Source organism: Pygocentrus nattereri, chromosome 10 (assembly GCF_015220715.1).
Source record: "Pygocentrus nattereri isolate fPygNat1 chromosome 10, fPygNat1.pri, whole genome shotgun sequence".
In the NCBI taxonomy this organism is placed as follows: Eukaryota; Metazoa; Chordata; class Actinopteri; order Characiformes; family Serrasalmidae; genus Pygocentrus; species Pygocentrus nattereri.
In genome coordinates, this window is record NC_051220.1 from 19,494,874 (window position 1) to 19,507,838 (window position 12,965).

At 41.6% G+C, this 12,965-nt stretch overlaps 1 protein-coding gene across 3 annotated transcripts in view; it reads right to left on the reverse strand.

The window, feature by feature from the left end:
• insyn2ab (inhibitory synaptic factor 2Ab) overlaps window positions 1-12,965 on the reverse strand; it is a 70,417-nt gene that overhangs the window by 39,294 nt on the left and 18,158 nt on the right. For 2 of the 3 annotated variants that reach the window (XM_017713427.2, XM_017713426.2), the window contains exon 2: window positions 11,346-12,468. In XM_017713427.2, coding sequence (XP_017568916.1) covers window positions 11,346-12,463 — 1,118 coding nt within the window. In that variant the 5' untranslated portion in view covers window positions 12,464-12,468. Of the gene's footprint in view, window positions 1-9,216; window positions 9,661-11,345; window positions 12,469-12,965 lie in introns of those variants that run through there. The other variant, XM_017713429.2, reaches the window with a different exon arrangement.

A 12,965-nucleotide genomic window follows, 5' to 3' on the forward strand; every position in this document is an offset into this window, starting at 1 on the left:
TTCCCTGTTGTGGAGCTAATAAGGGTCACTTAACTTATTCAGAATACATGTAGAATACAATTTTACTATATCTTGGTGAGCCACTGTTCCTCGCTACTGTTTGCCAGTTTTTTCATGTAATTATTACATGAATAATTACAATTAAGAAAAAATGTGCTTATCATTTAAATAAAATTACAAAAATTTTGGAGTCCAGTAAAACACCAGTGCTAAACTTAGCACTCACAAACATGTCCACTACTGAGGGAATTATTAGTTTGATCATCCCTCAAACAGTTTATTAACATTGAAATTAATAACTGACCATAACCAGGTTTAACAGTCTACTCAGGCTATAGCAGAGCTCAGTAACACAGACTAATAACTGATCATCACATTGATTTATCAGTCTACTCAGGCTTTAGCAGAGCTCAGGATCACAGACTAATAGCTGATCATCACATTGATTTATCAGTCTACTCAGGCTTTAGCAGAGTTCAGTAACACTGAGACTAATAACTGATCATCACCTTGATTTATCAGTCTACTCAGGGTTTAGCAGAGCTCAGTAACACAGACTAATAACTGATCATCACATTGATTTATCAGTCTACTCAGGCTTTAGCAGAGCTCAATAACACTGAGACTAATAACTGATCATCACATTGATTTATCAGTCTACTCAGGATTTAGCAGAGCTCAGTAACACTGAGACTAATAACTGATCATCACATTGATTTATCAGTCTACTCAGGATTTAGCAAGTGTGCTTGCAAATAAGCTATTAATTGAGGTCCTCTATTCTATAAGTGTTCTATAAGTATTCTCCTAAAATTTACAAGAAAGTAACTGTATTTTAAATCCTGCCTTTACAAAGTGTAGCTTGGACTGTATACAAATAATTAATTTCTGTATTTTGATTACACATTCTTGTATTCCTTTACATCCCAACTCTAAATGTTGATGATTGTAAAACAGTTTTGTTTGGGAACTACTTTGCCTTAATGCAACTGCCTATCCACCTTGAACTTTTGGTGAGGCAGCTTTTAATGGCCTTAAATACTTTGGATGTCTGGTTCCTGTCACCACCACTGTGAACATTTCTGAATCTGTAAGTTTCCCTAGAAATGAGCATTTCAAGTCAAACCACCCTGAAACTCTGTGTACTTCTTAATTATAAACTTCTAAAAATTTGACTGAAATTCTCCTTTAAAAAGCTAACTTTTCATTGGAAGCAGGCATGTTTACACTCAGGGGCGGGGCTTCAGGTGGGGCTGGAAGGACGGCACACCCCCGGCTGGGGCCTAGAGGGGGCCCAGATGGGAGAGAGGATAAGATTTCAAGTAGCAGTGCCTCTATCACATCCGAAGAGAGCTGGAGAAGGTGGGCCCTCTCCTGATTGTATCCAGATGAGCACAGTGTACGTCCAAAGGCATAGCCTACCTTACATCACCCATCATTCAAGTCTTATATGGGGCTTTTAAAGGTTGCCACAGTCAAGACTGGGTCATGGTTTCTAAAAACTTTACAAGACCAACTGACTTTAGTGATGTAGTAGGTGTAAAATATTGAATAAAATGTTGTTCTGCATGACTGGCTTTATTTTCACTCTTACATTTAACTTTATGACATGCAAATTTTCAAGTGGATTGCCAATATTTTCTCCAAGTGTATTTTGGGTAAAACTCATCACCAACCGTCCACCGTCATCATCGGTCACTTGGCAACGGATTATAAACTAAATGGAGCATTTTTACCGACTAAGCTAACATGAGTGGCACTAATTCATATAAGCATAAAAGTGGAGCGGCAAAGTGAAAAGAAAAGGGAAAAAGAGAGCAAAGAAAAGCCAAGTTACAAAAACTGGACACATATTTTGTTCGCTGTCCTGGAGATGAATCAGACTTTTTTGTTGGCAGCAATTCAGGCCCGCCAAAACTGCCAGCACAGCCAGGGAGCCGGGTTAATTACAGGTAGCCATTCTGACAATCACTATTCACAATGTGTGAGTTAGTTGTAGACTGTTGGTGATTGTAAATTGTAATAGCCCAGCAGAGCATCGTGGATGAGTTCGCGGAGCGCAAGGCTCGTCGTATGCTCTTCAAATAGTAGTGAATAGGCCTAAAAAGTTGTGTTTGTGAACATGTGGTTGAGCCAGTTTTACCAACACGCTGAGCCAGTTTTACCAAACTTAAAAGCCACTGATTTGAAATAGATAAAGTGGGTGTCAAAATTATCTGATCGCTATCCATGGTGCTGAACCGCTTTGAATTTGTGTTGTTTTATCATTAGTTACCATGTAGCCTAATGTTTTTGTTATTCTCTTGATGTGTTATATTTCATGTCCTTGATGGACTTCAAAATGACATAGTTGTTTTCCATGGTGCCGAAGCTTGTAAGCCCCGCTGTTGCGGGCAAGTGTATGTTGTAAAATGATGTTATCCATCCATCCATCCATCCATCCATCCATCCATCCATCCATCCATCCATCCATCCATCCATCCATCCATCTTCTAAGCCGCTTCTCCGTCAGGGTCGTGGGGGGATGCTGGAGCCTATCCCAGCAGTCTTCGGGCGGAAGGCAGGATACACCCTGGACAGGTCGCCAGTCCATCGCAGGGCAGACAGACACACACAGACAGACAGTCACTCACACACTCACACCTAGGGGCAATGTCCAATTTAGCATGTCCAATTGGCCTGACTGCATGTCTTTGGACTGTGGGAGGAAACCGGAGAACCCGGAGGAAACCCACACAGACATGGGGAGAACATGCAAACTCCACACAGAGCGGACCCCAGTCACCCAGCCGGGGAATCGAACCCAGGCCCTCCTCACTGTGAGGCGACAGCGCTACCCACCACGCCACCGTGCCGCCCGTAAAATGATGTTATGATGAGCTTTATTAAATAAGAAAGGGTATAAAGGGCCAAGTCATTTGCCCTGCCCACGGCTAGGGTTAAAGGGTTAAAGGGTTAAGCAATCTACTTTAGCATTGCACTTTCATACTTTATCCCCTTCTGAGAAAACAAGTCTAACCATTTTCACATGGAGAATCAATCACACAATGCTAACCATTATCCAACAGCAGCCTGAATTTTTGCACTGCATGAACTGAATAAAGTGCTGGAAACTTTTCAGTAAGATTAAAATGTTACGACAGATTTGTGGATGAAAAATTCCTAAAGCACACCTCTCTTTCCATGGTGTAATATTTGTCTAGATCCTGACAAGACTGTTTCACAGTATGACATCCTGTCAAATTGTAACAAAAGTTATAATAATATAGTGTGAGACTCTTCTAATTGCCTTCTGAGTAGCACATAGAAACCAGCAATAGCAAAAGCACTTTAAAGCAACACCACATCTGTGTGTTTTAATTTGATTTGGATTCAATTACTGTGTGTAGACTCTTATTTTGTTGTCTTTGCCTGACAGTGAAACAAACAGAAAAAGCAGTCTCAAAACTGGTTGACAATGTGTTTTGTATGCATAGTGAGCACAGAAACTGTAAAAAAAAGCACATCAAATTGATTGTTTTTGAAAAATATTGAAGGGGTCAAAACTGAAGAGTTTTCTGTAATTGTTCAAATATGGCTTTGTGAGATGAGAGCGCTTGTTTTTCTTGCAGTTTCAAGGCTCAGAGTAGGGCCTGTCGAAGTGCTGCAACACTCTACTTTAACTTGCATGTAGTGAGTAGTGATTTGTGATAACAGCTGCTCTAGATCCATGTATACATGCATGTTCTTGCCTTTCACATAAGTGCTTTGCTTTCAGGGCCTTCTGTGTTACTATAGACATCAGCTCTACTGAAAGGCACACTGTGGCTGGCTGGAGAGGTGCCCTGGGCATACAGTAGAGGAGCACGATGCCATGCTCCATCAGTAACCTGTGAAAAACGTCCTGGCAGCTGCAGCATGCCTCACATTACACACCACATTAAAATATGTTAATGCGGTTTTAGTTTGAATACACATTGTTCCATTGTGCCCCTGAGATTCCGAGCACTTTGGCAAATACTTTCTGGGGTCTTTCTTGTGTTAGTAGCACTTGTGAAATGATCATTACAGGAAAACTGAATGCGGTTAAAAACAGACGCACAAACCACTGCATAACCCATTCAAAGATTACCGGCAGATGAGCTCGTTGGTTACTCAACTAGCAGAGATCGGAGGAAAGAGCATCCTTTGTTCAATAATATTTTTGGATTAATTTGTAATTGCATGTAGAAATATAGTCATATGCAAAATTTTGCATACTCCTGGCCAAATTACATGTTTTTGATTTTTTAAGTGCGAATAAGTTAATAACTCCACTACAGAGAAAACAAGTAAATATGACATTCTGCAACTTTTATTGTACAATTTTCATTTATAGCTGAATTTAAAGCTGGGCTATGTAAGATTTAAGGATTTGGTAAATGTGTAATTGCATTTGAATGTGTGGAAGAAGATTTTGTTGTATCGGTGCCACCTTTCCCTTCCTCGAGCAGATGAATCTGATGTGATTGTGTTGAAAGAGTATTCAAAGAGACCTCAGTCAAATCTCCATGAAAGACGTGTCTTCTGAGCATGTAAGTGGATTATCTACCTTTGTCATTATATCTTCATCAGTATAATGTTGATTTTGCATTTGAAATCTGAACATCAAGCCGGACTTTCTTTTTGAGTCTGTGCTCGTGACGTTAATGCATATGTATAACGTGTTCTGTAAAACTCCAACAAAATCCAGCCCGACACGTCTGACATTTAAATTACTATTTAAGGTTTTTCAGGGTGACATGCAGCAGCACATAAATACCATATTTTAGTGTTTCTTTTTCCTCCTGACTCCTTTTTCTCTCAATGTGCTTTTGCTTTAACATATTGAAAAAGATAAGTGCCTCTCCCTTTGCACAGCCCACATTTTTTTTCAATATATTAAGTACAGCAGATACATAGTAATTGTACATTAAAGTGTGCATTGAGTGTGTAGAGGATGTGTACTTAGTTTTATTTAGAAAATCAACAAAACATAATTTGGCCAAACTTTTGCACATGATTGTATTTTAACTACTTAACCCCTCAGTTCAGAGGGAATTAAGCAAATAGTTTTGCAGTTTGAAATGTCTGTCCTGCTAGGGGCCAGCGAGTGCTGAAGTGCACAGTGCCTGTCCTCAACATCAGCAAAAGAACTGTAAATCAGGAGCTTTAAGAAATGGGTTTTCATGGCCAAGCAACTACATGCAAGCCTAAGATCACAATGCACAAGTGGTGTAAAGCACATCGCCACTGGACTCTGAAGCAATGGAAACATTCTGTGGAGTGACAATCACACTTCTATATCTGGCTGTCTAATGGACAAGTCTGGGTTTGGTGAATGCCAGAACAACATTACCTTCCTGACTGCATTGTGCCAGCTATATAAATTTGGTGGAGGAGGAATAATGTTATGGGGTTGTTTTTCAGGGGTTGGTCTAGACCCCTCAGTTCCAGCGAAGGAAAATCTTAATACTTCAGCATAAAAAGACATTTTGGTCAACTGGATGCCTCCAACTTTGTGGGAGTAGTTTGGGGAACACCCTTTTCAGTTGCAGCATGTACCCCAGTGCACAAAGCAAAGCCCAACAAGGCATGGTTGGGAGAGTTTAGTGTGGAAGAACTTGACTGGCCCACACAATGCACTGACCTCAACCCCACGTAACACCTTTGGGATTAACTAGATTGGAGATTGTGAGCCAGGCCCTCCAACATCAGTATCTGACATTACAGGTGCTCTTTTGGATGAATGGGCAAAAATCACATGCTCCAAAATCTAGTAAAGAGCTTCCCAGAAGAGGGGAAGTTGTTATGGTTGCAAAAGGGGGTACCAACTCCTTATGGTCGGTACAGTACTTTTGTCCATATATAATGTATGACAAAGCATTTAAAAACTGGAAGTGCTTTTAAACATGGCTTGTGTGAGCATTACTATCAGCCAGCGACAGACAATCTGTTGCCAGTCTGGATAGGCTTCGGAAGTAATTGACACACTAACGAGCCAGCCACAATAATGATCAAAAAGCAGTTTGGGCTGTTGAATCTCTATTTGGATACATTGCAGAACGACTGTCCTTGGAAAGCACCGCCACTGAAAAAAAAGCATGCCTGCCATCAGCTAATGCAACAGCGAAATGAATTCCATCAAGCAAAATGACTGCTTGCTCAGACAGTGATGCATTGTGGCCATTTTGAGGGGGCGGTCAAAACAAAGTCGGGTTCAAATCCAGGTCTCTAACTTGAAGGACTAGCACTAAAGCTATTAAGCTGAGGAGTCAAACACACTGACTCAAGTGCTACGATGTCGCGATGCCGTTTTTTTATTTAATGCCTGTATAGAACAGTGCAGGCTCTTTTTAGAGCTGCACCCTGTTTTGTGCCACCAAGTAGCATCACTCAAACTACATGCACAATCATAATCCATGACAAGCCACACAGAACTGTTCAAAAGTTATCATTATTGGTTAGTATTATTGGAATTTACTGAAAATTACTCACAGAGGAGTTGATAGAAACCAGACACCCAAAAGTTGAATGCCGCTGATAGCTCACTCACAGATAGTAATCATAATAAATAAAATTGTTATGAATATGCTGCTAATGCCTGACCTTTTTTGATAGTCTGAGAGAAGGTTTGGCATGAAAACGTTTAATCCATTCTTGGAAAAGAGGTACATGCAATGCATTGTGAAGGGAAAAAAAAAACACAAAAACCCCAAACATTTCAGATTTACTTCATCAGTATTGCATATAAAAGGTAATAAGACATGAATAGACTTGCTGATCACTTTGTATAGTGTATAGTGTAAGGCTGTATTTGCATTGTAGACATTGCAACTCCTGGATCCAGTCACCACCACTGTAAAGGAATCTGGGTCAGTAAGTTTCTCTACAATGAACCATTTCACATCACATCACTCTAAATTTGCATTTGGTGTCTAAATCTCTATCAAATCACCAGCACTGAAACTGGTCAGCTGAGGAGTTAGGCTTAATTGCTGGAATGCTGTTTTCTAGCTTTAATATTAAGTGAACTCATAAAACTGAGCCTTGTAGTCTCTTTTCGGGTTCTCTGTCCGAATAAGCCCATTTCAGAAAACATTAAACAGTACAGAACAGCACCTGAGGTCTTATGTACATGCCCATGCCAAAACTGGGTGCTCTGCACTTTTCAAAGCTGCCCACCCTGCCCGTCTGGAGCATGCTGCCGTTTTGTTTGTTCTAAAAGCGCTGCTCGCAGCCTGAGAAACACATAAAAACCCTTGGCAGCAGCTCTCCTGGCCCACAGAGACTAGCGGGGGCTTTCATGTGCCCCCACTGAGGTACTTGCTGGCCTGAACACGGTTGCTTTGAAGACACAGCATGAGTGAGAGTAGGGGGAACAGAGGGCCTTCGCTCTAATAATAACCTTCAGAATGGCAGTAAGGCACTTTAACACACGCACACACACACACAGACAGTCCCACACTCTTTGGGAAGATGAAAGGCCTGCTTGATGAGGCGCTGCTAATTGAGGCTGTTTGAGTGGTGGTTTTGTGCTTCCGAGACCAGGCAAGGCTGCTACTTTTTCTCCTGGCACGGGATTAGCCAGGACTTCACCACTGCTGGGTCTATGTGGAGCAGGCTTAAGGGCCATTAGCTGCCCTACACGCAGGCTGAGGGCCCTTTAATGCTCAGAGAGAGACATTTTAGCCTAGGTTCGTTGCGCAGGGTGAGTGGCCAATTTGACATACTTCGAGGAAAGATTGAACTTTTGCATATGTGTGTTTAAGTGGCTAACAGAATATTGTCTCTTAGAAATGGTATATTACAAGACAGAGAAAATGCATGTTTAACCTTTAATGTCAGTTAAATTCCACCAATTCTTCCACATTTCTATGTAATTACAGCCTTAAAATTTAAACAGCGATTTATAGTGGTCATTCAGAGTGGTTGTGGCATAAGACATATTTTTAAAACACTTATGGACAAAGTGGTATGTACAGGACACTTGCTTTGCAGTGAGAAAAAAGAAAAGTTATTTTTGGGATTAACTGCTATTTTACCATTATCAACATTACAACCCTCAGATTGTATTTTGGATTGGAAATCAAATGGTTGTGTCTGTATTATAGACAATTCATATCACCATCGCATATATATATATATATATATATATATGTGTGTGTGTGTGTGTGTGTGTGTGTGTGTGTGTGTGTGTGTGTGTGTGTGTGTGTCATGCATTCAGCTCGTCGAGTGAACTCCAACTCCCAGAACACCCTGGGAGATCATGTGACTCCGGACTCAGGCACGCGCACCTATCTGCGCTCACAATCCCCAGATTTTTGATGAATGTCACCTGTGCCTCATTAGAGCTGAGCATTTAAGCCTGGCTCTGACAATCAGTCAGTGCAGGTATTGTTTTCTATAAAACTTACTGAGCGTATTCTTCTTGCTATTGCTTGTCTCACCGTGATTTTGACCGTTTAGAATCGTGTTTTTGACTACGTCTGTTGCCTTTCACTTTTGGTACTTGTGTGTGTGTGTGTGTGTGTATATATAAATATATATATATATATATATATATATATATATATATATATGTATAGGTTAGGTGTCTTGCTCAAGGACACATTAGTCATGGACTGTCGGCCCTGGGGATTGAACCGGCAACCTTCCGGTCATTTTCCTCGTATCTCCAAAATTGGAACTTTACAGGAGAAAGAAAAAACGTACTGTAGTTTTAATGCAAGTCAGTGGAACCAAACATCTTTCCAAGTCATTTTGGGCCATTTCTTTTGCTCCATTCATCATGAAATTTACACACAATGTAAAGGGCATCAGGTCCTTTGAAATTATGTGTAACGCCGGGGAGCGAGGAGGTGGACGCATACACTGAGATAAATGAATTTTATTGTGGGCAAATCCAAAATCAGGGTTGAGACAGTCCAGGGTCATAGAGCCAACACGTAGAGATCGCGGGACAGACATGACAATAACGAACACAGAATCTCAAACAAGACTAAAACAATTCAAAGAATACAAACAGCACGGCAACATCAAACTCCAACAAACCAAATATTACAAACAACAAAGACCAGCACTAGACTAAGGAAAACACAGGGCTTAAATACAAGAGGGCTAATAAGGGTTCACAAGACACAGGTGGAAACAGGTGAGAATAATCAGGGGTGGAGTCACTAAACAAGGGGGCTGGACCATAAAACCAAAACAAAGAAGACGTGGGCTAAACCAAAACACAACACATGGACAGGACTTGAAGGGGCTAATAGTGACATTACGTCAAAAACTGAATGTAGTGTAATGATTATAAAGCAGTGTCTGACTAGCCCAGCCATTTTTTTTCATCTTTATCATATTCTTGGCAAAGAATGTGTCAAACATGTGTCTAACTCTGTCAAAGGCCTGACAAAATGCTGATAGCAGCTGGTATCTCCAGAATCTGCTCACACTGACTTTCGCCGAACTGTCACCTCCACTTAAGCCAAAAGCTGAGTCAGGCAGTATTCAAACTTTCAGCTCATTGTACAAGAACGACAGGCTTAATGGAAAGGCATTATTAAACATGAAGGACACTCATTGTCTCACGCTCTTTACTCCCCAGGGCAGTGGTGGCTGGTATATGTTTAGGTGCTGGGGCAATGCTCCCTCTACCTCCCAAATCTGTCAGGAAAAAAAATAATTGATAAGTTTGACATTATATGGTTGCATATCTCTCATTGCCAATCATCGGAGTGTACAGTTTGTTTTATACTTCCAAAATACAGCGAAGTAAAATGAAAAGTGACTGTTGCCCAAGGCTTATGCCATGAACTAGCAGAACCTAGCAGAGTCTTGAATTATCTATCCTGAATATGTGCCCTGTGATTTAAATAGATAGTTTTGTCAATACGGCACTTTAGTAGCATGTAAATATAAAAAATTGTGTGCATGCTGATTGTTCATCTGTTATTGGTAATTTGATATATACAGTACTGTGCAAAGATACCACCCTGCATTTATTTAATTTCCAAGTACTAAATTATTTACCTTTCAATATATAAATACATCTCTGAGGATAGTAAATATAGATTCAATATGGATTAGCATAAAGAAGGGGAAAATAAGCGCTATGGGTCTAAAAAGGATATGTAGCTGAAGCTTACTTATTACTGAGAAAAGGAAATAGACAAAAATTTGCAAATCCAACAAATAAGCTGCTGGTGTTCTCAGAACAATGGACTGACAACCCCAGCATCACTGAAAGTGTTTGTGATTCCTGGGATCGAGGAAGAAGAAAATGCAACCAATTTCTGAGACTGAACTTTGAAAACATGTGTCCCAAAATTTAAGCTGTGATAAAGAAATTTCATACTAATTTTGAGTGGAAATAGAATAAATAAAGGACAGTCTATGCATACATGTGTTTTCTTTTATATCTTTGAACTACAAACCGCCACTGCCCCAGGGCTTGGCATTCGTGAGCAGACATTACGAGAAGGTTGGTTACATGCCTGTGAAGGAGTGTTCACTGAGGGAGAAGTAGAAGGTGGCCACTTCACACTGATCTGTCCAAACTGCTGCCATTGATTTGAAACCCCTGAAGAATCTTTCTGGGCCATTTGGCTTAATCCTATTATCAGCCTCAACCTATTACCAAATCCTAGCATTTTTTGAGATAATGTGAATTAAGGAAAATATTGGCAGAAAAATTATGAGAGAGGGCAGTTGTAAATGCGAGTGGTAGACTTGAAGTTGTGTGATATTGGCAGAATGAATGCTTCATGACCGTGAAATCTTGAGATATATCCAGTCAAGTGAAAAGAAATTTATTGCCATCCCATACTTCCTCTGCGTACTCTGCATCTCCCCGTCGTCCAGAGAAATTTGTCAGAAAAACAAATCGATTTACAGTTGTTTGCAGTAAGTTGGATAACTGAGCTAATGTTTTATAATAATTGAAAAAGACTTTATTTTCCTTTTTCTTTTTTTAATATTAAATAATGATTCTCAGTCTTGATCCTGGGGGAAGCCTGAATTGCATAGTTTGTTGCCCTGTTTTCATAGACCTGAATCAAGTCATGTTGAGGTGCTAACACATGACTCAAATCAGTTGTTAGAACAGAGAATACACCAAACTGTGTGGTGCAAGGTCACTCAGGACTGAAACTAAATAGCACTGTTTCATAAAATGTTATTACCACAGAAGCACATGCGCTGTCCTGTGCACAAGCTATTCAAATAATCACCAGCTTTTGATCGCAAAAATTAAGGATATTGAGCCTTCTTCTGAGACAGCTGAAAAAAAACAACAGTGATCCAACGATTGTGCAACCTATATAAGTGTTTATACATAGAGTGTGACTCACCCTTCCCGCTGTGCCTCTCCTTTCTCTAGCTCCTGAATGACCCCTAGCAGCACTTTGATGGTCTCCTGGCTGGAGCTGATTAGAGTCTCCATGGCCTGCAGCCTTGCTTTCACGTCCCCTTCTGCCCCAGGAAGTGGAATCACCTGCCCATACCCTTGCCCTGCCACATCTTCCCGGGTAGCTGTGCTACCAAAGGCATGGCTGCCATGGTAGTGAGCCTGGGTGGCTTCCTGGGATGAACAACTGGCTGCATGTGGGATGGTCTGCGACTGCAGACCATTGATCTGTGCAGTCTCTTTCTTGCGCTTGCACCGCACAGAGGGACTTTCCAGACATTCCACTTGCGTCAAAGACGTCCATGCAATGGGGCCAGTAACCTTTGAAGTACTACCCCTGTCCTGCAGAGGTTGTGTCGAGGAAGTGGAGGAGGAGCTCTTGGCGCAATTACGCTCTTGCCCTGCCCCCACCTCACCCTCATTGTGCTTCGATCCTTGGGAACTGCCCTCCTTCCTTGAATCTGTCTGGTCAGAGTTTGTGTTTGCATCCCTACCTCGACATGAGGGATCAGGGCAGAGATCGCTATCTGGGCAATCAGATCCTGCACACAAGTCTTGCACATCACTGCATGGAGGCATGCTGTGCAAAAGTACCCGAGTCTTTTGTATCTTGCCGCCGCAAGGCCTTTCCTCCTCTGTACCTTTTACATCACTCAAGAACCCATTGTTCTGGCCCTGGTAGTTCTCTACCAGAGCTGTGTGTTTGATAGTGTGCCCCTTCTTACGCTCAAAGGGGAAGGTCTGATAGCGCTTCTTAAGGTCCGGTGAGGTTTGCACAGCAGTGCTCTTGGTTACATTGGGGATGGATCGGCGCGCCGGCATGGTCATGTACCTCCTGTGCACGACCTTGCACGAGACGGAGCGCCCCCTGGTTCCTCGGGCTAGACGAGCTGCCTCATTCTGAGCCTCACAGATGTCCTTGAAGCGGACCTGCAAGGCTTTGTTCCTCTTGCGTACTGCGTCCCCACGCCCACCACCCTCTTCTCCCAGGGTCGGACCTGCGCACTCCGAGTCCGACTCAGAGTTCGACAGGGCACAGCGGCCTGCCTCCTTACTGACCATCACTCCTGAGAGGGAAAGATAGAGAGTATGATGAGCAAAACAGCTGTGATTACAGCTGTAGCACGTATGGCCTAGTTTTGTCTATTCCTCAGCTCACAACATCTTGGCAGGCAAAAGCTTTTTTAACCATTCTGTTTAGCAGTGGAAGCTGTGGTTGACATGGAGCAACCTTCACTCAGACTTGGTATATTCTGATTTCATCTCTAATGATGCAGAAGAGCTGCTAAAGAGGTGGCCGCTGTAAAGCAGAATGAAATGGGGCTTCTGTCATGTCATCAGAAACTTTGACAGCAAATGAAGAAACACAAAAATGTAATTAAGAACAAACAAAAAGATGAAAAACACTCAAGAAGGAAGCATTAGACATGTATTCATCCTTGTTGAGGTTACAGATCTGCCTAAATAATACAGCATTCTCCATACTACATACTTTATGAATACAAACTCTCCTTGACACATACTCAGCTGCTTCAAAGACACTGGTGCCGATTTAGACTTTGGT